At 40.1% G+C, this 25,336-nt stretch overlaps 1 protein-coding gene and 1 pseudogene across 5 annotated transcripts in view; both read left to right on the top strand.

The window, feature by feature from the left end:
* Positions 1 to 25,336, top strand: part of Prdm2 (PR/SET domain 2) — a 122,433-nt gene that overhangs the window by 21,009 nt on the left and 76,088 nt on the right. For all 5 annotated transcript variants that reach the window (XM_087215757.1, XM_004850315.3, XM_087215753.1 and 2 more), the window contains 3 exons: positions 8,937 to 9,054; positions 10,691 to 10,794; positions 23,286 to 23,438. In XM_087215757.1, coding sequence (XP_087071883.1) covers positions 8,937 to 9,054; positions 10,691 to 10,794; positions 23,286 to 23,438 — 375 coding nt within the window. The remainder of the gene's footprint in view (positions 1 to 8,936; positions 9,055 to 10,690; positions 10,795 to 23,285; positions 23,439 to 25,336) is intronic.
* Positions 16,122 to 17,750, top strand: LOC147827290 (armadillo repeat-containing protein 8 pseudogene; annotated as a pseudogene).

Here is a 25,336-nt window from a genome sequence, read left to right as displayed (position 1 = left end):
TTAAAATTTATTTTTTATTTCATTGTTATTTTTGTCCTTTAAGCTATTCCCTTGGTATATTAAAGTTTCATTTGAGCATGAATTAAAGATGAGCAGGTAGAATTTATTTACTTATTGAACCTTAAAAAATAAAAATTAAAAAAAATAAAATAAAAATCAAGCTGGGCATGGTACCCCCTCCTGTAATCCCAGCACTCGAGAGGCTTCAGCAGGAGGATCATCACAAGTTCTTGGCCAGCCTAGACTACATAGTGAGTTCAAGGCCAGTCTGAACTACATAGTGAAACTAAAACAAAAAAAAAAATAAATAAACTTTGAAGTATAATTTGTGTACAGTAAAATTTACCCATTTTTAGTGTGTACCGTCTTTGACAAAGACTCATTATTGCCATTGTCAAGTAACAGGACATTTCCGTAACCCTAAAAAGTTCCTTTTGCCTTTCAGTTCTCCCTCACGTTAGACAACTCCTGATCTGCATTCTGTCCCCATAGATAGGTTTTTCCTTTCCTAGAGTTTCATAGTAATGGAGTCATACCATACGTGTTCTTTTGTGTTTGTCTTCTTTTGATTAGCAGGCTGTTTGAGACTCATTCGGGTTGTTCCCTGCATCAATAGCGTATTCCTTCTACAGGAGATATTTTGGGGAGACTGTTTCACCATTCTACATAAGTCTCTTCGTAAACTTAATTCTAAAGGCTTGATGATCCTTGGGATGGCTTTCTATCTTTCATTTTAGTTATCATCTTTCCCTTTTTCTGATCATAAAAATATATACGGTGCAAAAAATTGAAACTACTTTTGCTGTTTCAACATATACCAATTTTTGACTTTTTTTAACAAAAAAGATTTCCAAGTAAGGTGCTTCCTGTCTGTTATGAGTTAAGTCTCAATTAATAAATGCATAAAGAAATTAGCATCTCGAATAATGATAGTACTTAGATCTCATTTTAAATAATATATTCTACTAGATAAATTAGTGATTTTTTTGAGGCTAAGAAAGTTTTATTGGAAATAAGGAGGAGAAAAGGAGAAGGAGAATAGCTCCTGGATATCTAGGAGGGGTCCCAAATGGGGTGGCCCTAAAATAGCAATTTTTTTTTTTGGTACCCGGGATTGAACTCAGGACCTTGTGCTTGTGAGGCAGGTCAAGGAACCACTGGTCTAAATCCCTGACGTAAATTAGCAATTTTTATAAAATCTTGGACATCGTCTTTCTGAATGAAAACATTGGATTATTTCTGAAATTTGAAAAAGTAATTAACAAATTGCATAGCACTTTCTTAAATGACTGGAAGGAACTTGTGGCAAGAAGGCCCATCTTCTATGCTGTTGCTATGAATACAGTGGTAGAAAAGATTTAGGATGGTTTACCTGTGACTCCCTTTTGCAGTCTTTTGTCTTACTCTCCACCTTCAGTTCTGCCTGAGCCACTTCCAGCTTGAGTAGGTCACCTCACTTTTTGGTCTTGGCTGTTGTGTCTGTTAAGTAGAGATAGTTGTGCTGTTGCAGCTAGTAATGAAGTTAGACACAAAGTGCTCAGGGTGGTGCCTGGCACAGAAGACACTATACTGTTATTACGTATTTTCACCAGTCAGTAACCACATCCCAATTCTGCCATATACAGTGCCTTCTGTTTATTATTACTGTTGGAATTTGGACCCAGACCTCCCTGGTTTGGGCTGTTATAGAAACCTGCAGTTGATTGGCTTGCTGATACTTTCTCTCCACGTTGAACCATTCTTCACAGGCTTGAGTTCTGCCCTTAGAGGACACAGAACTGGGGTGGTTTGGAAAGTCTTCATGATAAGCTAAGACTTGAACGTAACCTGGAAGGATGTAGAAGATACTGATTGTTGGAATAATTGAGAACCAGGAAGATTGGTAAAGCAGATGACTGTAGTCCTCGGTTTCTCCTGGCCCTCAGTTCTTGTGACAGACCCAGAATAGGCAGGCCTGACTTGTGACAGACATGGACCTAGTACAGTGGTGGTGAACCGATGGCACTTGTGCTGCAGCAGGCTATTTGTGTCATTGAAAGCTCTAAAAGGTTCACCATCATACTCTTATAAGGGGAGGAGAAGCCAAAGGTGAGCCCAGATGCTGACTGGAGCCTGGGAAGAACTTTTAGAATAAAATGGAGATTTTCTGTTATTTCTTCCAGTAGAAGTTTTTTCTTTAAATAATGCCATGGATGTATCAAACATACCCCATCTGACTTGAAAGGATATCCCCCTCCCTCCCCGCCTCCCCCCTTTACTGCCTTAGATGAAGATACTTGTAGTTTAAGAATTTGCAAAGCTGAGCTCAATGGCACAGTTCCGCACTCCCAGCAGTCTTGGAGGCTGAGGGAGGAGAATCCCAAGTTTGAGCCCTGCCTGGGCAACTCAACAACTTAATGGGACTTTGTCTCAAAAAATAAAAAAGGACTGGAGAGGCAGCTCAGTATGAAGGTCCTGGGTTCAATCACCAGTGCCAAAAACAAACAAACAAAGTTGCCATTCAGTCTCAGGAGCAGTGACCTCCCCAGGAGGCAGCACAGGGTTCCTTGTCAGAAGAGCCTCCTTCACCCCATTCCTACCTCACCCCACCCTTCAGCCCTGGAGTGCAGGTAGGCAAGACCTTGTGTATTATTGGGGAGTGAGTCCTGGGGATGGAACTCATGGCCTTGCAAGAGCCTAGCAGTGCTAGGTACTGAGCCACACCCCAGTTGTTTTGTCATTCTTGCTGTCAGTAGGGACACAGCCTGTGGGCCACCAGAGGGCCACTTGTCCCTCTTCATGGCTTCTGGCTGAGGGGAGCACAGCACAGCATGTGGAGCATGTGCTAGACATGGGTGGGAATGGGGATTTCTGTGTCATTTTGGGTTTGAAGGGTGATAACAGGAGTAGAGAACGGGTCATAAAGATTTCAAAGGCTCACCTGCAGGGTCTGTTGCTGCTCCTCAGGCTCCCTTCCTGGAATCCCTTCCCTGGCTTTGCTGATGGCACACTCTTGGAGCCCTTTTGGCTCTGCCCTGAGGTCCAGCACAGGGACTTCATTCTTTGTGTTTCTCTCTGGGGTAATGGCATCCTGAGGCTCTGCTCTGGGCTCTTCCCTTATTCTCTATGGCCCATTGAAGTCCTTTAAATGCTCCCAGGGACCCCATCACCAGCTGAGTATGTAGCACTTTTCAGCCATTCCTCTGTGCCCCAGACCTCTTGCGGTTGACTGCTGGACTTTGTTCACAGCAGCCAGTGCTCTGCGCATGGCATCCTGGGATGGGCACTGAACCTGCTGCGCCTTCGTCCATAGCTGGCCTCTCTTAAACACATGCCAGTAAGGACTTTGGGAATGCCACCAGCCAGAGTGTTTTAATTAGCCTTGGGGAAGTCCTGCTAGCTGAGGGTAGTGGGGCCTGGATTCTAGGAGGCCAAGGAGTTCCCCTGGGAAGGGCAGGGGCCCATAATAAAAATGCAGATTGGCCCCTTAGGGTGGCTTTGCCTTGCTGGGGTCTGAGCCGCACGCCCCTGGGGTTTAACTGCAGAGAGTAGCAACTCTGTTTTCACGCTGGGGCACTGATGGTAAATTGTATTTAATACTCTAAAGCCAATGCAGTTCATCCCAGTTGTTTTTGTTACACTGTTCTCCTTTACAGATTAGCAATGACACCCTTAAAATCCTACAGGGTCCTGTGTACTCTTTTCCATGCACTTTTCTCCAGCAGTAGCATCTTACATAGTAGTGCAGTATGAAAACTGGGGAGTTGATTTGGTGCAGTGATATTGGACTTCAGGCCTTATTCACAAATCAGGAAATTTTAAAATAAGAGATTAGGGAATCACAGCTGTCAGAATGATGATGTCCTCGTATATCACAGCCTCCAGAAAACTCCATTCTCCACACTTGAGAGTGAAACCGGGAGGTACCATCTTGGTGTTATTATAACCAATAGCTCTGACTTTCTGGACCCTTGAAAGGGACTTGCCAAGAATTCCTGCACTGTGTTGTAGGACCCCACTGGTTTGGTGGTAAGGTGTATAACTGTCTGGATTTTATCTGGCTGCACGGTTTTAAACCATGTAGCTGGGGAAAGTTACTCTTCTGGGTCTGTGGCCTGGTCTGGTGAGACTCCAGGCCCTGAGGCCTGACTGTCTGGGTTAGAATTACTTAGCTCTTTCATTGGCTGCCTATGGGCAAGTTTCATTTTCCTATGTAAAATGGAGATCGTAAAGGTACCCACAGCAAATGGTAATGTGAAGATAAAATGAGGCAGTACAGAATGTTTGGAATCCTGGCTGACACATCCTGAGCATTCTGTCAGTCTTCACTGTGATTGTTACTGTCAGGATTAAGCGGAGCAGCCATATGTGAAGTGCTTAGCTCGGATCCTGGCCCAGAGGAAGCACTCAATGTTATACTCTCTGAGCTCCCCACCAGCCCAGCCTGGGAAGGTCCTGGGTCAAGGGACAGGTGTCAGGGGAAAGCATAGGAGGCCCTTTTACAGGCTCCCAGCAAGGTCAGACCTTGGAGAATCAAAATCTCTAGGAAGTTTCTTCTCTTTCTTAGGCAGCAGGAACAGGGAAGTCCCCATAGCCGGTCTGCTTCATGAGGAGAGAACTTCGATCAGCTTTATGAACTGTTGTATCCTCACTGCCCAGCATGGTACCAGTCCAGAGCAGACACTCTGGAAGTGCTTGTTAATGACTGCAGGATGGACTGAGTGGAGAGGGACTTGCAGCCATTGGTGAAGGGAGAGAATATTGACTGTCACTGAGTTTGAGGTAGTGGGAAATAGGAAAGTCAGATTAACTAGATCAATTAATAGCTAATAACCAAATAGGTTAACTTAAATTTAATACATTAAATTTAATGCTTTCTGTCCCAGATCTGTGCATTGATACAGATTTGGAGACTATAGTTCATTAAGTAGTGGAAAGGCAAGTCCTCACTGAAGTCTGTATTACAGAAAAGCAGAGAGGTCCTTAACATCTTCATCTTCCATCTACCACAGTGATCAGTATTAACCCCCAGGACAGGAGCAGCAAGGACAGGGTGCTGGGAGACTGGGCCACTGCAGAGGGAGGGGAACCAGAGGCCTCAGGAAGGAGCTGTGGCATGGTGGCTGCCTGTGCAGGCTGTCTTCTGCACTCTGGACAGCTGCCTCCTGCACCTCAACCTGTAGTCAGGCAAATGGCGATGGGTTCTCAGAAAACCTTACTGTGCCTGCCTCCTGCCTCCACTCTGGCTGCTTCTCTCACTTCCTCATCTCTGGACACATTGGTCATTTTGCTGACTGCTCTTAGAGCACCCAACTCAGGATATAGTCCCCGCTGTACCTTTTCCTGGCAGATGTGTGTCCTCCCCAAACCGTCCACTTCTGGTGTCCTAACATGGTTCCCTGAGCATCCTGTCTGTAGTGGTACCTCTCTCCATCACTGGGACCCCTTTCTGTGCTTGATTTGTGTTCTGATTGTCAAACACTGTGTGCCTGTGTTTGATTTTGTCTGTCTTCCTTACCACAATGATGCATTGTTGGGGCAAATGTGATGCCCAAAACATTACCCTACCTCCTGAGGACTCAGAAATATGTGAGTACATTAAAATGGAGTAGGTGTTGCAGTTTCTTTTAGATAAGATCAATCTGGGAAATAATGCCAGGATCCAATGATGACTCTTTAAGAGCCAAGTTGACCCTGTTCAGTTTTAAGAGTACATCTAATACTGTTTGAAAAAAAAAGTGTATATATATATATATAGAGAGAGAGAGAGAGAGAGAGAGAGAGAGAGAGAGAGAGAGAGAAAGAGCGAGAGAGGAGAGGGTTCTTTTTAAACATTCTTTTGTTCCAAAGATTTACTTTCAAATTGCTTATTTGGAATTGGAAGCATACCACATTTTCTAAAAAAGGGTTTTGATATAGCCAGCACTTTGTATCCTTAGGTTCTGTGTCTGTGGATTGAACTGACCTCAGGTTGAAAATATTTGAAAAAAAATTGCCTCTGTACTGAACATGTACAGATTGTTTTTCTTGTCATTATTTTCCAAACAATGCAGTATAACATCTATTTATGTAGCTTTTGCAATGCATTGGGTATTATAAGTAACCCAAAGATGATATAAAGTACATGGGAGGATATTTGTAGGTTTTAAGCAAATAATGTGCTATTTAAAGTATATAAGGAACTTGAGCATTTATGGGCTTTGATGTCCGTGGAGGTCCTAAAAGTTTCTACCTCATATTCAAGAAATTTAGGTACAAGAGAGAATACTTCCTGAGAGAAGCCTGTGCTGTTTTATTTACTCTCCTTTATGTATCTCTCCTTTAAAAAAAGTTTTAAGTGAGCTTATAAAGCATCATGTCCTCATTCAAGTAATCAAGTAACAGCAAAACTATCAAGTCTACTAAGCATTGGGAATGCAGCACCAAGTAAGTAGACACCATCTGTCTTCACTGCACCTCTCAGGAGATGTGCACATTAAACTGCTAATTAGACAAATAATTATTAAAAATTGTGATAAGAACTATGAGAGAAAAATAAGGAAAGCAGGAGAGTGGTTCTGCCTGAGCAGATCATCCCATGAGCCTGTCTTCTTCTACCTCTTGAATCATTGATTTTCTTGAGAATGTTCCAGTGTGCAGCCCCCCCCTGCTGAGGAGATTCTTAGGAGCTGGGGAGGTGGGAGGGGAGTCCTGGGGCTGGCCAGTGTCTGAAGCGGGGAGCAGTGAATTGGGGTCTCCTGTTGAGTCCTATTGTAGTGTGAGGAATACTACATTAAATGGATGAAAGCTTAGTTCCTCTACTAGGAAAATGAGCCCTTGTTGAAAATCATGGGTATACAAAGGCATAGGAATTTTCCTGTTTTCATTTTCCTCTGGCAGCTCTGCTGGTGTCCTTTATGTTCATAGGTGTTTCCGAAATTTCAGTACACATGGTCTCCATCTTGTATTCAAATTACACATTTCCTATGGGAATGACTATGCCTGTCTTAGGCGCTATCTCCTGCTGGCATTTCTGTGGAAGTCTGGAAGCTATGGGGCAGAGGCTCTCAGATTATATTCCAGCAAATCTGAAATGGAAACCACAGTAGTTAGGAGCTTGAGCTCTAGCATCTGACAGGTAAGAATTCAAATTCAGTCCTTAAGAAACTTAGGCCATTTCTCTAAGCATCACTTCCCTCTTCTGAGTGTGTGGGGGATGTGAGGTCCATCACTGGTAGCACCTGTCTTGTGGGCTGTTAGAAGTCAACTCTGTCAAGCTTGTAAGGTGGTTAGCACAGTGCCTTGCACCAAGGAAGCACTATTAAGTTGTTGTTACTGCTCTCATAGCAGTACGTGGAAGCATGAATCTGGTTAACAGGCACACTATCTTTTCAAGGGCCGTGCTCTTGGGGAGGTTAAATGGCACCAAGTCTTTGCCCAGGGCCATCACCAAGAAAGGAGAAAACTCCACGTGACTGTACTAAGTGGCCAGTGTTTTGTTGATACTGTGTATTCTAATCAGTATTATGAAATAATCATTGTATACCCTAGGATATCAACTATCAATTTAATACCTTTTCTTCCTTTGGAACAAATTTATTCACATTTCAAAAAATCTAGGCTATGGATTAAAATTTTAAAAACAATACCATATTTAGAAGTGAGAAATGTCAGTGCTAAATTTGTTCACATTTTAGCTGATTGGAGGCTATCTTATGGAGTGATTTGATACTCCCATGTTTGAGAAGGTGTGTCAGGGGTTTTGTTGTTCAGGCAGAGTGAGCACTGGAGTCTCTAGATGCCCTCTTGGGCTTTCCCACCTCAAGCAGACCAGAGAGCAGACGTTGTGATGACCAAGGGGTTTATTTCCCTGAAGCAGCCTACTGATAATTAAGAAAATCAAAATGCTGGGAGTCCACATTTGAAGATAATCTTTTCTTGGCACATAACATTCTTAAAGACTACAAGAATTTCATTGTTGTAGAAAAATATAATCTTTTTAGCTTACTTTGGCTCCTTTGAAAGTCAATTAGAAAGTGTTTCCCTTTGCACACTAAGGCTACACAGCCCATTATGTACACATCAGTTCTTCAGGGTGTATGTGGTACCAGTTAGAAGACTGTTGGTTTTCCATTGACTTGAAAGTTACTTTTTTGGGGGGTACTGGAGATCGAACTCAGGACCTTGCACTTGGGAGGCAGGCGGCAGAACCACTGAGCTAAATCCCCGGGCCCTACTTTTAAAATAACAGTCACGGTGTACCAATTGGCTTGAATCTCCTCCTTCCTTATATATGTATGTAATAGCCTCATATTTCTTAAAATTATGAATTCTAACCTAAACTTTGATAAGTAATTTATAAAATTCTTTATTTCTCAGTGACTGGTATGTTTGTAACTTTGCTAATTATTGTCCTGGAAAGTCTCACGTCCAGTGAGGGACTACAACAGTAAGCTGTGGTGTTCTTGGGTGAAATAGTCAAGCTCGGTGAAATTGGAGATAGTTGCTGGGAGTTGCATTGTTGGATTGGTCAGAGCAGCCTTTATAGCGTGTGTTGCAATTAGTCCTTTAAGTGGGGAGTGTTGTTTTTTATTTTTTTAAATGCTAAAATGCTGATGGTAACCTTTGATTTAAAAGTAAGCTGAAGATGTATTTTCTGCCAGTTTCTGCTGGAGCTTAAAAAGCACTGTGATGCTGGAGATTTACATATTTTGATGATGGTTGTAGTAGCTGGCACAAAATAGATCAACACAGACATGCTTGAAGGTTTCAGTGGTTCTTTTTAGAGACTCACAAATAAGCATCAGAGTAACTCTCAAAATGCTTAACATCGTCATTTCTGTCTGGCTAGCCCGCTTTTAGTTTCAGTTATGTTTTTGCGTATTTGGCTATTGGACCAGAAAGGAGGAAAAATACCCAAAACATGACTTGGGTTTTCTTTCATTTGCTATGATCCTCTTATTTTTTTTTACTTGCAGAACGTTCCTGAGCCTGTGGCAGCCACTGAGATCCTGGCTGAGGTACCTGAACATGTGCTTCGAGGACTTCCAGAGGAAGTGAGACTTTTCCCATCTGCTGTTGACAAGACCCGTATCGGTGAGTACTCTGGTCACAGAGAGAGCATACAGCTTCCTGTGGAAGTGTCTAAGGTAGGCGGTGTGCCATACAAGGAACAGATTTACCCTTGATTCAGAAGATTATAGGATGTTTATGTATTTTCTAGTCAAGAGTCCAGGATGGCTTAACATTATAAAAATAAAACTAGGAGTACATCCCCCCACTAACCCTTCGTTTCTTGCTTAGATGTCCACTGTGTCTCCCTGGGCTTCTTCCCACTGAATGTGTTGTTCCTGCCTTTCTGATTTCACTGTGACTTGAATATAATTATGTTATGATGCTTATTTCATTTTCTAATTGTCTTTACATTTGTCCTGTCATTGATTGTGAATGCCTCCATTTCTTATTTATCTTTATGTCTCCAGTTCCAGGCATTCTGTAGACTCTCAGTAGATATTTGAGTGAGTGACATAAACTGAGTGTGTCCAGGTGCTTCTGGCAGGATTTCTTGTTGCATTCAAACCAACCTTGTGTATATTGCTCATGTTTTTGTGGTCTGACCTTTAGATGGAGAGCTAAGAAAGTAAATTATAAAATGTAGTCAAAGTACAGTCTTTAACACATCATATTTGTATTCTGTATCTGTTTTATTAAAGATGTACTTCTTATATTCCAGCTTATATGTATATATGTGTGAATGAGTTTTAATAAGAAATTTTCTTACTTCTCATTGGACATTCAATGAACAATTGGAGTATTTACTTTTTATTGTATAAATGAAAATGATTGATTTTATAGCTCAGCTCATTGTTAATGGTGTTATCAAATGCAATTCATAGCAGACTTACAGCAAAGTGGAATTCATGTATTCTAGCTGGACAGGACAAGCACAACCCCCCTTCTGTACATGAGGAAGCTGAGGCAAAAGATGAAGGAGCCTGTCTGAGGTGGCCTGGGTACCAGTTTTCCTGGGCTGGGCTCCTGATAGTTCTCCAGCTGCTGCTTCATCATATCTATTTGCTTATGGCCAATGCATAGGAAGTAGAAGTAATTCTGTAGCTATGATGGATGAGCATATATTTTGACTCTTTGAAACTCTGAAAAGTAAATTGTCCTACTAACTATAATTTTAGGAAGCTTAGCCAGAGGGAGATGCTTTCTACTTTATTTAAGCAGATGAGCTTCAAAAACATTTGTTCATAAAACCACGTTTCTAATCTTTATAAAAATAACTCATGTGTAGTGGAGACTATTTGAAATCTGTAGAGAAGCAGAATAAAGAGTTTAAATTGTAGGTTTACTCTGTTTAATATGTTTTTCTTCTTTGTGACTGTTATTTTTCAAGTATTTGTGATTATACTGTATGGACAGTTTTACATGTAAAAATTAAACATAAACCTTTTTTTTTCTAGAAAATAGTACAGGTCCTTTACAGACTATTAGAAAATACCCAAGGATATAAAGAAGGATAAAGAAGAATACCCAAGAATATAAAAATTTCTGTTGAGGCTTTGATTTAATTTGGCTGAACTTGATCTCAGTGAATTTAACATTAACTTGCTTTTAGGCAGTATGTGTAGTCTTTGAACTACTTTGTGAAACTGAGTTGACTTTAATACTTTCAATCCTTAAAACAACCACAATACATTATTAAAATACTGATTCTGTTTTCTAGGTGTCTGGGCCACTAAACCTATTTTAAAAGGCAAAAAGTTTGGGCCATTTGTTGGTGATAAGAAAAAAAGATCTCAGGTTAAGAATAATGTGTACATGTGGGAGGTAAGAAAGAATTCTGATTCTTTGTTTATCAAAGTTGTATACATTTTGAACAAATTACTTTTTTTTCTTCAGGATTAGACATTTTAGAATTAAAACAATCATTTTAATATGTTCTTTAAAATCAAGAATGTTTTTATTAAAGAGAAAATGTTTCCCTGGATACAAACTACTATTTATATATGCTTTTGTGTTTTGAAACTAGTTGGCTGTCCTCAACAATAAATGTCAAATATGTCTTTATATTGCCTTGTCCAGGTTGTTTTGCTTTGCAACTGAGACCTTCCTGTGTGATGGTCTGTCACTTCACAGGTGACAGCAGATACACACCCTGAAAGACACTCTAAGGCAGCTACAAAGAAAACACCCTCTTTAGAAAGTAATTTCTGGGGATTTAGCTCAGTGGTTCGGGCACCTGCCTCGCAAATGCAAGGTCCCAAGTTTGATCCCCAGTACCAAAAAAAAAAGAAAAGAAAGTAATTTCTGTGTTGCTGGATTGTTCAGAGTTGGATGTATTTAATATCTCACATTTATATGAGCTTTTAATTTTTTGAAAGTAATCATTCTGTTAATTTCATATTTTCACAATAATTCAGGAAGACAATATGCAGCAGGGTGGTAGCACACTCCTTTAGAGAAGCAGCAGCCAGGAAACAGGAGCTCTTTTTGCCTATAAGGGCAAGGCTTCAGTGGTGCAGATGGAGAGCCAGAGTCTGTCTCCTGCTTAAATGGTGGGGCAGTTAAATGTTTTCATACTTTACCGGGGTTCAGATCTTGCTTCTAGCTTCATGATTTTGAGCAGGGTTCTTAACCTCTGGGCTATAAACTCCTCAAAAAAAGTGGAGACACAATAATATCACATTAGGATGGTTGAAAAGATAAAATGTATTGTTCCCTGGGTGTTGGATGGGAATTCTGCACTTACGTTGAATTTAGTTCAGATCTATGCCCTGAGGAAGCTCCTTCTGGCCTTAGAGGGATCTATAGTATGACTTCTTTTGAAGCAAGTTAAATTTTTCAGTAATCAGGAAAAACATTCTTATCTATTCAGCTGTTTTAGGTTGAATCACAGCTGCTTCTCACAGGTTAACATATAAAAGCCTGAAAGTTTAAAGAGTGGTTAGGAACTGTGTGGGCAATTCCCATCGGGAAGCTCTGGGCATTGGGAGGCTAGAGGTGTGGCTGTTTTTCTGAAGACCATAGCTTGATCTAACTGTTTCTTCCAGTCAGTCTGAATGTGTTTCCCATGAATCTGACATATTTCTGATAATTAAACCAGGGAGCTTTAGAAAAGGAGAATTTTCCATGAGAATCATTAACACTGTGTTATTTTACTGCTTTGAGGTAAAAGAGTAACTGTAGGAAAACTTGGCAGCCAAATGTTTTTTAATTACCGAAGACAATCCCTGCATCATTAAAAATGTCTTGACCACAAAATTATGGTCCAAAGGCATTGCATTTTTAAAGTTTCCCAGGGAAAACTTAACAAATATGCTGTCCCAGTTAGCACTCATCAGAGTAAAGCTGTTAGGTACAGAAAATGTTTACTTTAGTTCTGTGTGTATCATGCTAAGCTTGAACAAATGTCATTAATATTACAATTACGCTAATGGTGCCTGTTCTGCCCAGTGTAACAGTTTGATGTTGTTGGGCTTATTATTTCTCCTTCCTTGGATAAATTAATTAAGCTTCATTTGCATTGAAATTCATACATAGTATGACTTGATGATAATAGTGTGTTGGGGACTTGATTTCTACTATAAACTTGTTGACATTCCATTGTTAATTTAAAGTGCTGCTGTAGTTTGTAAATTCTCATGAGAGTACCAGTTCTTTTTAGCCAAGTTTAAGGATTTAGTTTTTGTCAAGGCTGGCTTTTCCTTCTAGCAATTGAAAAAAGTCTGGATATTGTTTTCAAGGCATATATTTTATATAGAAACCTTAAGCCCTTAATTATTTACTTCTGTTAAGAGTAGATCTATATGTATATGTAAATGGCAAAGGATGAGGTATAAATTATATTGTACATATTTCTTATATAGAAGAGATTGAAAATCAAGGTAAAATTTAGTTTTCCTCATTAATGTATCCCAATCCTGATTTATTGCCCAGCTTCCATCAGAATGCTTTTTACCTTAACCAAAAGGGCTTATTATCAGAATCTCATCTTGGTATTTGTTGCTCTATCAAAGCCCCTTAAGACTGGCTTATCTTTTAGCATCAGGGTCTTATACCCCAGCTAGAACTCTTTTTTAAAGCAAATTTAAGACAAAGTGTTAAATTGCTTATCTTGAGGTCTTGCTTATCTAACCCAGTCTTAAGTCCTCTAAGCTTTCACTGAAAACATTCTATTAAATCAGGAGTAACAGGAGAGAAACAGTAGAATATCTTCAGGTTGAATGCATAAAGTGGTGAGCTTCTTAAAAGAGAAGAGTGTGTCCTTTGATCTGGTTTTGGTGGGGAGCTACTAGGGAACTGAGGAGACTGCCTGTAGCACTTCTCTCCACCACCTGAGTTGTACTAAGCAGTGCACAGTATTTTTAAACCATCTCTGATAAAAGCCTTTTCAAATTTACTTCTTTTGCTTTCCAATTTCTTTTAATGAACAGGACCTTTAAAGTGTTTGAATAAGAATTATTTTAATGTCTGTTTTTTTCTAATAGATTTTATTTTTTTTATTTTTTTTTGGTACTGGTGATTGAACTCGGGACTTTGTGCTTTCGAGGCAGGCAGTGGAACCATTGAACTAAATCCCTGGCCCTAGACTTACTTTATTTATTTATTTATTTATTTATTTATTTTAGATTGGGTCTTTATTTATTTTTTATTAAATTCTTTTATTGGTACATTGTAGATATACAACACAATTACATTTCTCATTGGGTATTGTACCTTTACATAATGCATCTTGGTTCTTATTTTTTCCCCATTCCTAGCCCTCCCTTCACGCCCTCCACCCTTCCCTATTTACAAAGACTTTATTTCCATTTTTTCCATTTCTCATCATTTTTTCCTTTCCCTTCTTTCCTTTCCCCTGCCCCTCCCACTACCCCTACCCCTTTGGACCTTTTCTTCCTATTTTACATTATCGATTATTCATTCTAATCATTGGTACATTTTAGGTATACAATATAATGACATTCATCATTGGAAATTTGCACCTTTACATAGTCTCTCTTGGTTCTTATTTTTCACCCTTGCCCGCCCTCCCTTCAACCCCTCCATTCCTCCCTATTTACAAAGATTTTGTACCTATTTTTCCATTTTCTCATATTGATCCCATTCCTTTCTATCCTTTCCCCTAGCCCTCTCACTTCCTTCCCCTTTGCCCCTTTTCTTCCTATTTCACATTACCTATTATACATTTAGTCCTTATTTACACTTTCAATTTCTCACACCAGAGAAACTATTCGGTATTTACACATGTGTGTCCTATTTATTTCACTTAAGAGTATTGCCTCAATGTGCATCCACTTAGCTATAAATGTCTCTAATTTCTCATTTTTTATGGCTGAGTAGTACTCCATTTTATAAAAAAACCACGTTTTCTTTATCCAGTCTCCAGTTGATGGGCATTTGGGCTGTTTCCGAGTTTTAGCTATTACAAACTGTGCTGCTATAAACATGGGCACACATATATCACTGTGGTATGATTCTTTGAATTCTTTGGGGAAGATCCCCAGCAGTGGAATAGTGGGGTCAAATGGGACTTCCAGTCCTAGTTCTTTGAGGTATCTCCATACTGATTTCCACAGTGGTTGCACCAGTCTACACTCCCACCAGCAGTGGAGCAGGGTTCCTCTTTCCCCACAGCCCTGCCAGCATTTGTTATTGGTTGATTTCATGATAGCAGCCATTCTTTCTGGAGTGAAGTGGAAGCTCAGCGTTGTTTTCCTTTGCATCTCTCGAATGACCAGTGATGTTGAACATTTTTTCATGTATTTATTTGCTATTTCTACTTCTTTGTCTGAGAAATGTCTGTTCATTTCAGATGCCCATTTTCAGATTGGGTCTTTAAATTTGGGAGGTCTGATCTTTTTAAGTTCTTTATAGATTCGAGATAGATAGTAGACCTTTGTCTGAGGAAGAGCAGGTGAAGATTTTTTCCCACATTGTGGGTTGTCTCTTCACACTACTGGTGGTTTCTCTTGCTGTGCAGAAGCTTTTTAATAAGAAGAGATCCCATTTGTTTATTGTTTGTGCTAGTTCACGGGCAACTGAGGTTTTGTTCACAAAATCTTTTCCTACACCGATGTCTTCAAGGGTTCTACCTAACCTCTGTTCCAACTGGTTCAGAGTTTCTATTTTAATATTTAGATCTTTAATCCATTTTGATTTTAGTTTAGGGCATGGTGAGAGATACAGGTCTAGTTTTAATCTTTGGCAAGTTGAAACCCAATTTTTCCAGCACCATTTATTAAAGAGGCTATCTTTCCTCCAGTGAGGGTGTTTGGCTCCTTTGTCAAAGATGAGATGGCTGAGTGTGTCTGGCGTTGTTTCTGCATCTTGTAATCTGTTCCACTGGTCCTCAAGTCTGTTTCTTTGCCAGTACCATGCTGTTTTTATCACAGTAGCTTTGTAGTATAGTTGCAGATTGGGGATTGTGATACCCCCTGCCATGTCTCTGTTACCTAGAATTGCTTTTGCTATTTTGGGTCTCTTCTGGCTCCAAATGAATTTTTGGATTGTTTTCTCAAGGTCCATGAAGTATGCTGCTGGGATCTCAATTGGAATTGCATTAAATCTATATAACAGTTTTGGAAGTATGGCCATTTTCACTATATTCATCCTTCCTAGACAGGAGCAGGGGATGTCTGTCCATTTTCTGATATCATCTTCAATCTCTCTTTTCAGAGTGCCATAGTTTTCAGAGAAGAGGTCTTTGATTTCTTTCGTTAGGATGATTCCTAGGTATTTCAGTTTTTTGGATGCTATTGTGAAAGGAATTATTTACCCTATTTCTCAGTGAGTCTACCTAGACATTATTTTTTGAACAGTTTCAGATTCACAGAAATTTGACCTGGAAGTACAGATAGTTTCTGACTTTGTCTTGTACTGCTATAATAAACCACCGCAGACTGCACAATTTATATGAGGTGTGATTCAAACATACAGTGAATGGAGGCTCAAGATGGCATGTCTGTTGGAGACCCCAATCTGCATGAGCGTCCTCTCGTACTGGGAGTTGAGCCCAGGGCCTCATACATTCTAGGCAAGCACACTACCACTGAGCTACATCCCAGCCCTTCTTATGTTGAGACAAGCCCTTGCTAAGTCACCCAGGCTAGTCTGGAACTCACGATCCTCCTGCCTTAGCCTCCTGAGTAGCTGGGATTACAGGAAGTAACAGCTAGCAGTCGCCACTATGTTGACAGGCTATTTGACCCTGATCCCCAGAAAGTTCTACAAGGTGTCATAGACATGAAAAATGCTGTCATTGGAAACAACAAGCAGAAAGCCAATCTCATTGTTTTAGGAGCTGTTCCAAGATTCTTGTATTTGCTTCAGCAAGAAACATCAAGCACTGAGCTAAAAACTGAATGTGCAGTGGTGCTGGGAAGTCTTGCTATGGGTACTGAAAATAATGTCAAGTCTCTACTAGACTGCCATATTATCCCTGCCTTACTGCAAGGACTGCTGTCCCCAGACCTGAAGTTCATTGAAGCTTGCCTCCGATGCCTACGTACCATCTTTACCAGTCCTGTCACTCCAGAGGAGCTGTTGTATACAGATGCCACAGTGATACCACACCTCATGGCGCTGCTTAGCAGGTCCCGCTATACTCAGGAATATATCTGTCAGATCTTCTCACACTGCTGTAAAGGGCCAGATCATCAAACAATTTTATTTAACCATGGTGCAGTTCAGAATATTGCTCACCTACTAACCTCACTGTCCTACAAAGTTTGAATGCAAGCCCTGAAATACTTCTCTGTTTTAGGTTTTGAAAACCCCCAGGTATCCATGACCCTGGTAAACGTTTTGGTTGATGGAGAATTGTTACCGCAGATATTTGTGAAGATGTTACAGAGGGATAAGGCTATCGAGATGCAGCTAACGTCAGCAAAATGTTTAACTTACGTGTGTAGAGCTGGAGCAATTCGGACAGATGATAACTGTATTGTATTAAAGACATTGCCTTGTTTGGTTCGAATGTGCAGTAAGGAACGATTACTAGAGGAGAGAGTTGAAGGAGCTGAAACACTCGCGTATCTGATTGAGCCAGATGTTGAGCTACAGAGAATCGCTAGCATTACTGATCACCTCATTGCCATGCTTGCTGATTATTTCAAGTATCCCAGCTCAGTGAGTGCCATCACTGATATAAAAAGGCTTGATCATGACTTAAAACATGCTCACGAACTCCGCCAGGCTGCATTCAAGCTCTATGCCTCTCTTGGAGCAAATGATGAAGACATCCGGAAGAAGGTGAATCTGGGAGGGGGCATCCCCCAGTCCTGACAGCCAGCAGGCAGAGAGTGACATCAACCTGAAAGTCGTGGTGAAGAGCACTAACAGTGACTGTTTGAATATAATAAAGCAGAGTGACAAAAGGCATAATTGAAGAATGAATGGGACCTGGATTTGGGGGGTTGTTTTCTTTTAGAACATAGAATGGCATGGCCATGCTGGAATGAAAAATAACTGGCCTGCTTTTTTGTGTCATTAATATGGATTATTATGTTGCACATTTTTGCATGTGTTCTGATAAAAATCAATTCTAGCACTGTGAAGCTTCAGACACCTTGAAAGACCTAACACTAGAATTGTAAATGTTATTTATGGAAATAACCTTCCAATGCCATTGAGAAGTTCAAATCTTTATTGTACATTGTTCTTTGATATGTGGCTTAGTTTTATGTTTTTAAAATTTTTTTAATTTTAATTTTTTTGCTACTGTGCAAGATTAATGTGAATAAAATCTTTGTGGAATGATTAAAACAAAAAACAAAAAAAAACACATACAGTGAATGTTTGAGTGTCTTCAGTTGCACTGTTGAGACTGCCTCAATGTCCTGAATCAATTCAGGCATTTACCTTTTATAGTCATTTTGACTTTGAGGAACAGCCAGAAGTCACGCAGTGCCAGATCCAGTGAATAAGGTGGATGAGGACTCAGTGTAATATTTTCACAAACCTGCCTTTCCATTGGATGGCACTTGGCAGCAGTATTTACTGTATTGTCAATCACATCTTGTAAAGATGCTCATGAAACGAGAACTGCTTCAGAAAGTGGGAAGAATGATGAGATAAGTGTGTTTGAAGCAAGTGGCACTATTTTTTTTCTTTTTGGTACCAGAGATTGAACTCAGGACCTTGCACTTCAAGGGGGTTCATGCCAATGTATCTTTTACTATAATAAATTTAAAAATTTTTTTATAATATACTTTTTCCTTTCAATAAGTTGTGGACATATCCATGACAACTACTTATTTGCACTGTTATTGATTATGGCTGCCTAGAATTTCATTGAATATCATCTATGATTTCCTTACTCAGGCCCAATGTTAGACATTTAAATAGTTTTAGCCTTTTTATATTTATAAACAATTCTTCAAAGTATAAATCTAACTGTGTATATGTATGTGATGACTGGTCCGATTACCTCCTTAAGATAAAGTTCTAGAAGTACAAATGCTAAGTTAAAAAGTTATGTACATTTTAACCTTTGGTAAATTTTGCCAAATAGTCCTCTAGAAGGATCATACTAATTTACATAACCACCAAGAATACGTATTTCTTTCTAGCCTTTAAAAATGCAGTGTTTTTATCTGTTTAATAGTTCTGAAATATCCCTTGTTTTTGATAAAAACTGGTAGTTTGCTTCTTCTGTTTCATTCAGCCAATAGTCAGGAGGATAGAGGGAAGAAGAGTTATATATCAATTAAAAATGATAGAGAAATAGTCCCTGCATAATAAGACTTTAATGTAATTTTTGAAAGATGTAAGAACACTTTTTTATTAGTGTTCTTAGGATTAAATGTTAACTGAGTTTTATAGTCCTCACTATCTCAGTTCTTCTAATTTAAATAATTTGTAAGTTAAACTTGCAGGCAAGAATAAAAAAAGTATAGAAAAGTCAGCCAGATGATTCTGCAGAACTGTTTTGCAGAAAGTGCTGCTCAGCTCTTACTTGTACTTTCCAGCTTCTAGACCTTGTGTCAAAGAAGCACGGTAAGAAGGGTCCAGATTTCTAGGGAATCCAACCTGTCACCTATGTTTTACAGCCCTGGAGCTAAGAAGAATTTTTACATTTTTTTAAGTGATTGAAAAAATGCTACGTGGACCATGAAAATTTCAAGAAATTAAAATTTCAGTTCATGGGTAATTTATTGGAGCATAGTTAGGTTTATTTGTTTACACATTTTTTTCTGGCTGCTTTGGCCCCATAATGGCAGAGCTGAGCAGTGGCAACAGAGACTGTGTGGCCTGTAAAACTAAAAATATTTTTGTTACGACCTGGCCTGGGTATGTGGGGAAGAGAAGCAATAGGAATGAATGCGATGTCTAGTGTTTCAGGTTTCCTGAGTGGTTTAAAACACTATAGCAGAATTTCGTACTGCTTGACAGTGGAAAAGGTATGGAACTGGTTGTCATAGAAACAGCTGAGCCAATCACATTCTTCTCTCAGAAACTGGAGGACAAATGAGGACATTGTACAGAGAATTAAATGATCTTTCCAAACAGGTTAACTTGTACCCAGATGGATAGTTTGGTTTGGTGCAAAAAAAAGTTTTCCTTTGGGAGTTTATTTACTCATTTAATGCCTGTTTGTTATGCTTTTACCATGTACCCAGTCCTGTCTTCTTGTTGTTGTTGTTGGCTTTTGTTTTTTGAAACAAGTTCTCATTATGTAGTTCAGGCTGGCCTTGAACTCACTATGTAGTCCAGGCTGGCCTTGAACTCACTATGTAGTCCAGGTTGACCTCAAACTCACAGCGATCCTCCGATTACAGGCATGAACCACTACACCCAGCAACAAAGAAATCTGTTACTGGTTGTGATCAGTTAGTTGTAAATACCACTGTACTCAGACCAGCTCCAGCCCTGTCCTAAGTTCTGGAGTACCAAGCTTGGCATCTAACGTTTGTGGTGTTATAAACTACTGGCAATGCCTCTTGGAGACTTGTGTGTGTGGCATGAAGGACTACTAGAAATGAACGAAATCTTTCTGTAGATGAGAAGTCTGGGTTTCCAGGGGCTTGCTTTGATGTCTTGAAGCTGTTAGACCTGGAGTCATGGCAGGAGCCAGGTTCTTAGTTGCCTGCCTGGTGCTCTTCCCTGTGGCAAAGACCAGAGACTCTTCAGCTTTATTGTCCTGAGGACCTGTGTATCTCTGAGCTCTCTACCACTGTGACAAAATACCCAACATGGGCAACTTAGGAAGTAAAGGATGTTTATTTAGGTTACTGTTTTGCAGGTTCACATCCAAGAGTGAGTGTATCCCCATGGTTTGCATCTCTACTGATGAGAGCATGCATAGGAGAAAAATGGTCACAACTGAAACCTCAAACTGGGTCAGAGAGAGAGAGAGAGAGAGAGAGAGAGAGAGAGGGGAGAAGCCTGGTCCCATGTGCTTCTTGGGGGTCTGGCCCCAGTGACCCAAAGACTTCCCACTAGACCACACCTCTCAAAGGTCCACCCAGAGGACCAAGGCTTTACATAGAGATCTTTGGGGAGATTCACCCAAGCACAGCAGTACTCTTGAAAATCTCCCCAGCAATGTGCAAATGCACAGCTACACAGACAAGTTTGTACATTTTTCTAGGCTTCTGTGAAATTCTAAACACCCATGGCATAGATAGAATTTCTGATTTAAGGATAAGAATAAATTATTGTGTTCACCCGGTGGATGTCAATGGGGGAGCCTGCTATGATCCAGCCAACTGTTCTTATCAAGCATCTGCTGTTGGGAGATTTCCAGCAAGGTTTTCGTAGCGGATCTGAAGCTTACTCAGTAATCTCAGAGAGGGTTGGTCAGTGCCACTTGCTCACTAGATGGATACTGGACTGGGTTTTCAGAGCTTGTGAGGCCAAGCCATTTACTTTTTAAGTTAGTGTTTTAGAGTTGTCTATACAAATAGACTACATACCAGAATGTATCCTCTGACAAAGGAGCTTGTTGTAGTAAAATGGTCCCCGCTGCTATGAAGGTCTTGCTGCGTATGTCTGAGTACAATTGCCCAAATATATCCCTGGAATAAATTGCTACAATGTGTATGCTGGTTAGAATATATTTATTATTGAAAGGCATTTTTGGACAGATATTGCTAAGTACTATCCCATAGAACTTTACCAATTTATTCTTTGTCATTACTTGAGAAAATGTTTTTACACATCCCTTCTGGTATTTTTTTCTTAAAAATTCTTTTTTTTTTCTTTACTAATTTAATAGGTTAAAACTTTTAATTTGAAATATTTGTGATTATTTAGTTTTTTAAATGAGGTTTTGACTATGGGTGTTCCTTTATGAGTTACCTGTTTGCTTATTTTTTTAAATATGAAGTTTGTTTTTGCACACCAGTCAGCATGACTTAGAAGATGCCTTAGTTCCTTTTGTAGAAAAATGAGCTATGTGTAAAGAATGAATTCACTCAGCTGAAACACTTTTTTTTTCAGTAGGTCTTGTTGACCAGACAGCCTGGAAATTCCCCAGAGCCGGTATTGTTATTAAGGCAGGTGGACTGTCTAACTGCCTTTTCCACACTGGGTTTTCTGAGTAACTGTCTCTGTGGTTCCACTGACCTCTATTGCCATGCCAGAGAGTGAGTGGGGATTGAGTGGGATCCTGGTGTCCACTGGGATACTTCAAGACTTCTCCTATGAGCCCAGGAGCGATGGGAATAATGCCTGTGTAAGTCCGTGAACCATAGCCACGGTGGATTGGCTGTGTTCAAGGACCATCTCCTCTGTTTTCATTATTTCACTATGTTGGCACACACCACAAAAATATCTCTTAAACATTTTAATTTAAAGCAGCTTTTGTTATTTTTGGTGTATTAAGTTTAACTTGAAATTTTGCATTGTGATTGTCTCTTCATAACATATCGTTTGGGGGCTACCAGGAAAAGTGAGTGTGAGTATGTGTGTGTCTGTCTATGGAAGAACAAATGTGACAGCGAAGTGTAAAGGGGTGTAATGCAGCATGGATAACCTTAGATTGGTGTGGACAGGTATTTAGAAAACAAGCACTTTTAGAAAAAACTCAGAGGGTATACTTCTGTGACAATGAAAATTCTCAGGTCGATGCTTATGATGATTACATGAAGTAGCTGCAGAGTGCCTCCAGCGTGGTCTCTGTCACAGTAAGTGTTCTTTGGATGACGGTGATTACACACTCAAGTGTAATGATAGCATTTTTCATTCTGTAATTATTTATTTCTGGTCTCCTGTATGCCAGGCTCTTGTTGAAGTGTTGAAAGCACTGCAGTGAGTTGGGGAGCCAACACTTGATAAGGGAGAGAGTCACCAGAGATTAGAAAGGCAGCAGAGCTGTGAGGAAGAGTAGAGCTGGAGGTGCTGTTGGGCAGAGAAGGGTTTGCAGTTTATGTAGGCTGGGTGGGGAAGGCACTGATGAATAGAGGATATGCAGACCTGGTTTAAGGTCGTCTTTACTGCAAGTAAGTGACTTTGAAAGGAAACTTATTTAACTTTTGGTCCTTGATTTCCACATGTTGAAAGGAGAAATAATAGTAAACACACTTAACAGGGTTAAATGAGGCCTTATGTAAAGCATGTAGCATCATGCTAGATAAGTGCCTACCAGAGGGAAGTGCTGTTAGAGGATCTCAGGGAAGGACCAAGCAGGGATGATGAGGGAGGCTTCCTGCAAAAGTAGACTGGATATGATTCCTGAAAGAGGAGAGCCAGGTTTCTATCTTTTCTTGAAGGACACTGATACTTCAGAGTGGGTTCCATTTCACCTTCGTCCTGACGGATCCTCTGGATGGAGCTGGTGTTAAGGGTTAGCTGAGTTTACAGAAGCATTGTGTCCTGTCACTCATGTGGCTAGCTCACAATGTGTGCTTATTATTTACTGAGGCCCCTGTCAAGCCAGCTGGAAGGGGGCCCACTGAACTGCAGCTCAGTGAGGCCAGCCCAGCGCTGGACTGGCAGAGCCAGGCAGAAAGCTCAAGGGATCTGGGTGCTGCTGGGCTGTTGCAAGCTCCATTTACCACTCTGTCACACTTTGTGTTACAGGTTGTCACTTGTTCTTCACATATTTGCAAAACATTTGGAGATCAACAAATGTATTATCTATATGTTTAGGGATAAAATAAGCCCAAATAGAAAAATAATGGGAATTACATAGTTTTGAGTTTCAGTTTTCACCTTGTATTTTTCTTTTCTCTGTCACTCTGTTTCTCTGCAATGTTTTATTATAGAGTACTTGTATATAATAAAGAGAATTTTTTGTTTTAAAAGTTGAAAATGAAAACATTTTGAAGAACTCTTGTTTAAACAACAGTTCTTGTTCTTTTTCTATTCCTAAGGTATATTATCCGAATTTGGGATGGATGTGCATTGATGCCACTGATCCAGAGAAGGGGAACTGGCTTCGATATGTGAATTGGGCTTGCTCGGGAGAAGAACAAAACTTATTTCCCCTGGAAATCAACAGAGCCATTTACTATAAAACTTTAAAGGTAACAGTGTTGGAATTAATCTACTACTAGTTATTCTGCATGCATCTTCTAAATGTAGTCCTTAGTTGTGACTGACAATAACTACTTTGGAGACCTTGAGAGGATTATAGTTGAAGTGGTTCATCCACACTCAACGTTCTGTGTTAAATATATGCTTACCACTGCTTTGTGTACGGCAGGAAACTAAAGTACAAAGATCATGTTGGCTAATTACATACTGCATCTTTCTAGATACTGTTGATTAAGCATGTGGCAGCTGCACTGGGCACTGACTGTCAGGTTTATCCCCTCTAAGAAACTAGCAATAGCTATGGTGGTATTGTGCTAACTGAAAACACACTCACAGTCTGCAGTGTAAACAACACCATGGGTTAGCTTTTCCTTTCCTTCAGTTTTATTCAGAATAGAAACTAAACAGAACATGTTTTTTTTTTTTTTCTTCTGCCAAATTTTTATATGGAGACATTAATTGCTGAGATGAAAAGAAGAGGAAAGCCATGTTTAGGACTGGTGGGGAGGCATTGAGTACATTCACGAAGTTAGTGCAAGGAAGTGCTGGGTGTTGCTGGGTTTCAGCATTGGAGCAGCCTGCATTTCTGTTCTTGTCTTCACCAGTCTTGTTCTCCAGGAAGACAGGTCTGCACAATGTTTGGAAATGCCCTAGGTGGGATCTTGAGGCTGTAAAGATAGGTGGTTACTTTTTTGGAATAGACACCTTTGCCAGAATACCATAAGGCAAATATATCTTTACTCACTTACTTCCATTACATAGGTCAGAGATTGGGGGACAGCCCAGGGGAAAAAAGTGAAAACTCTTGTTGAGCAAGCATGGAAGGTAGTGGTTGTGGCCAGCTTTGCAATGTGCTGAGTCTTGTCAGTGTGGTGGCACCAGCCTTTGGAAGTTTAGCTACATATGGCTGTTTACTTTTCCTGTGCTGCATTTTTTCCTGACATTGTCACCCAGTTGTACTATTACCTCATTTATACCCATGTTTTGCTTCCAGTCCTGGAGGAATTCTTTGTTTTTCAGTGATACTTTTTCATTTATAACTTCGAAAGCTTTGTTTTCTAGTTTCTTTCCACAGGATTACAGTACTACCTCTTTCTACTAAGTATCACTATATAATCTTGTTACACTGGATTTGATATTGGATTCAAAGTGTGATTCAAGAATTCATTGTCTTTGTCACATCTAAAATGAGAGACATCTGGTTGATTTTGCAAGGTAGAATCCTGGTGGAGATGAAATACTTGCCAGGGGATGAATATGAGGCAGTTAAGGCAGTAGAAATGAGGTTCTTCAGGAGCCCTGGCCCCAGGAAATAAAAGACAATGCTTCAAGTTAAATACATGTTGCTCGCTGACAGCTGATTTGCAGGAGTGTGGAGAAACCACGTAGAGTGATGGGAAAGTGAACTCTGAGGCCACATGCATTGGTTAAATCCTGCTCACTGTGTGACCCACAGCATGTTGGGGTGACTTCCTTAGCTCTGTGACCTTAGCAAGTCCTTTCCATGTGCTTCAGTAAGATACAAGTCGTTTTAGTGTTGACCTCATAGAGCTGTTGTGATGAGCACATAAGTGCGTAGAGTAAGTGCTGATAAATGACAGCAGTCCCTGTTGGCCAGCTGGTATGATCAGGAGTGGAGACTTTGGAGCAGAATACTTGGTGAGTGAGTGTTGGCTTTTAGGTGTGTGGCATGCAAAGTTCCTCCATCTTTCTGTTTTTTCATGTATAAGGTGGAGAAAGTAGGACAGGTCGAGTGTCCCTTATCTGACATGCCTGGGACCAGGCATGTTTCAGATTGTAGTTTGGGAATATATACATATAAATGATATTTTAGGGATGAGACCTAAATCTAAACATTAAATTTACTTATGTTTCACCTTATTCATAT

The sequence above is a fragment of the Heterocephalus glaber genome, unplaced genomic scaffold (assembly GCF_053883595.1).
Source record: "Heterocephalus glaber isolate CG9 unplaced genomic scaffold, H.glaber_assembly_v1.0 deba00001452, whole genome shotgun sequence".
NCBI classification, from domain to species: domain Eukaryota; kingdom Metazoa; phylum Chordata; class Mammalia; order Rodentia; family Bathyergidae; genus Heterocephalus; species Heterocephalus glaber.
The sequence above is the reverse complement of the archived record's forward strand: the minus strand, read 5'-3'. Positions and strand labels throughout refer to the sequence as shown.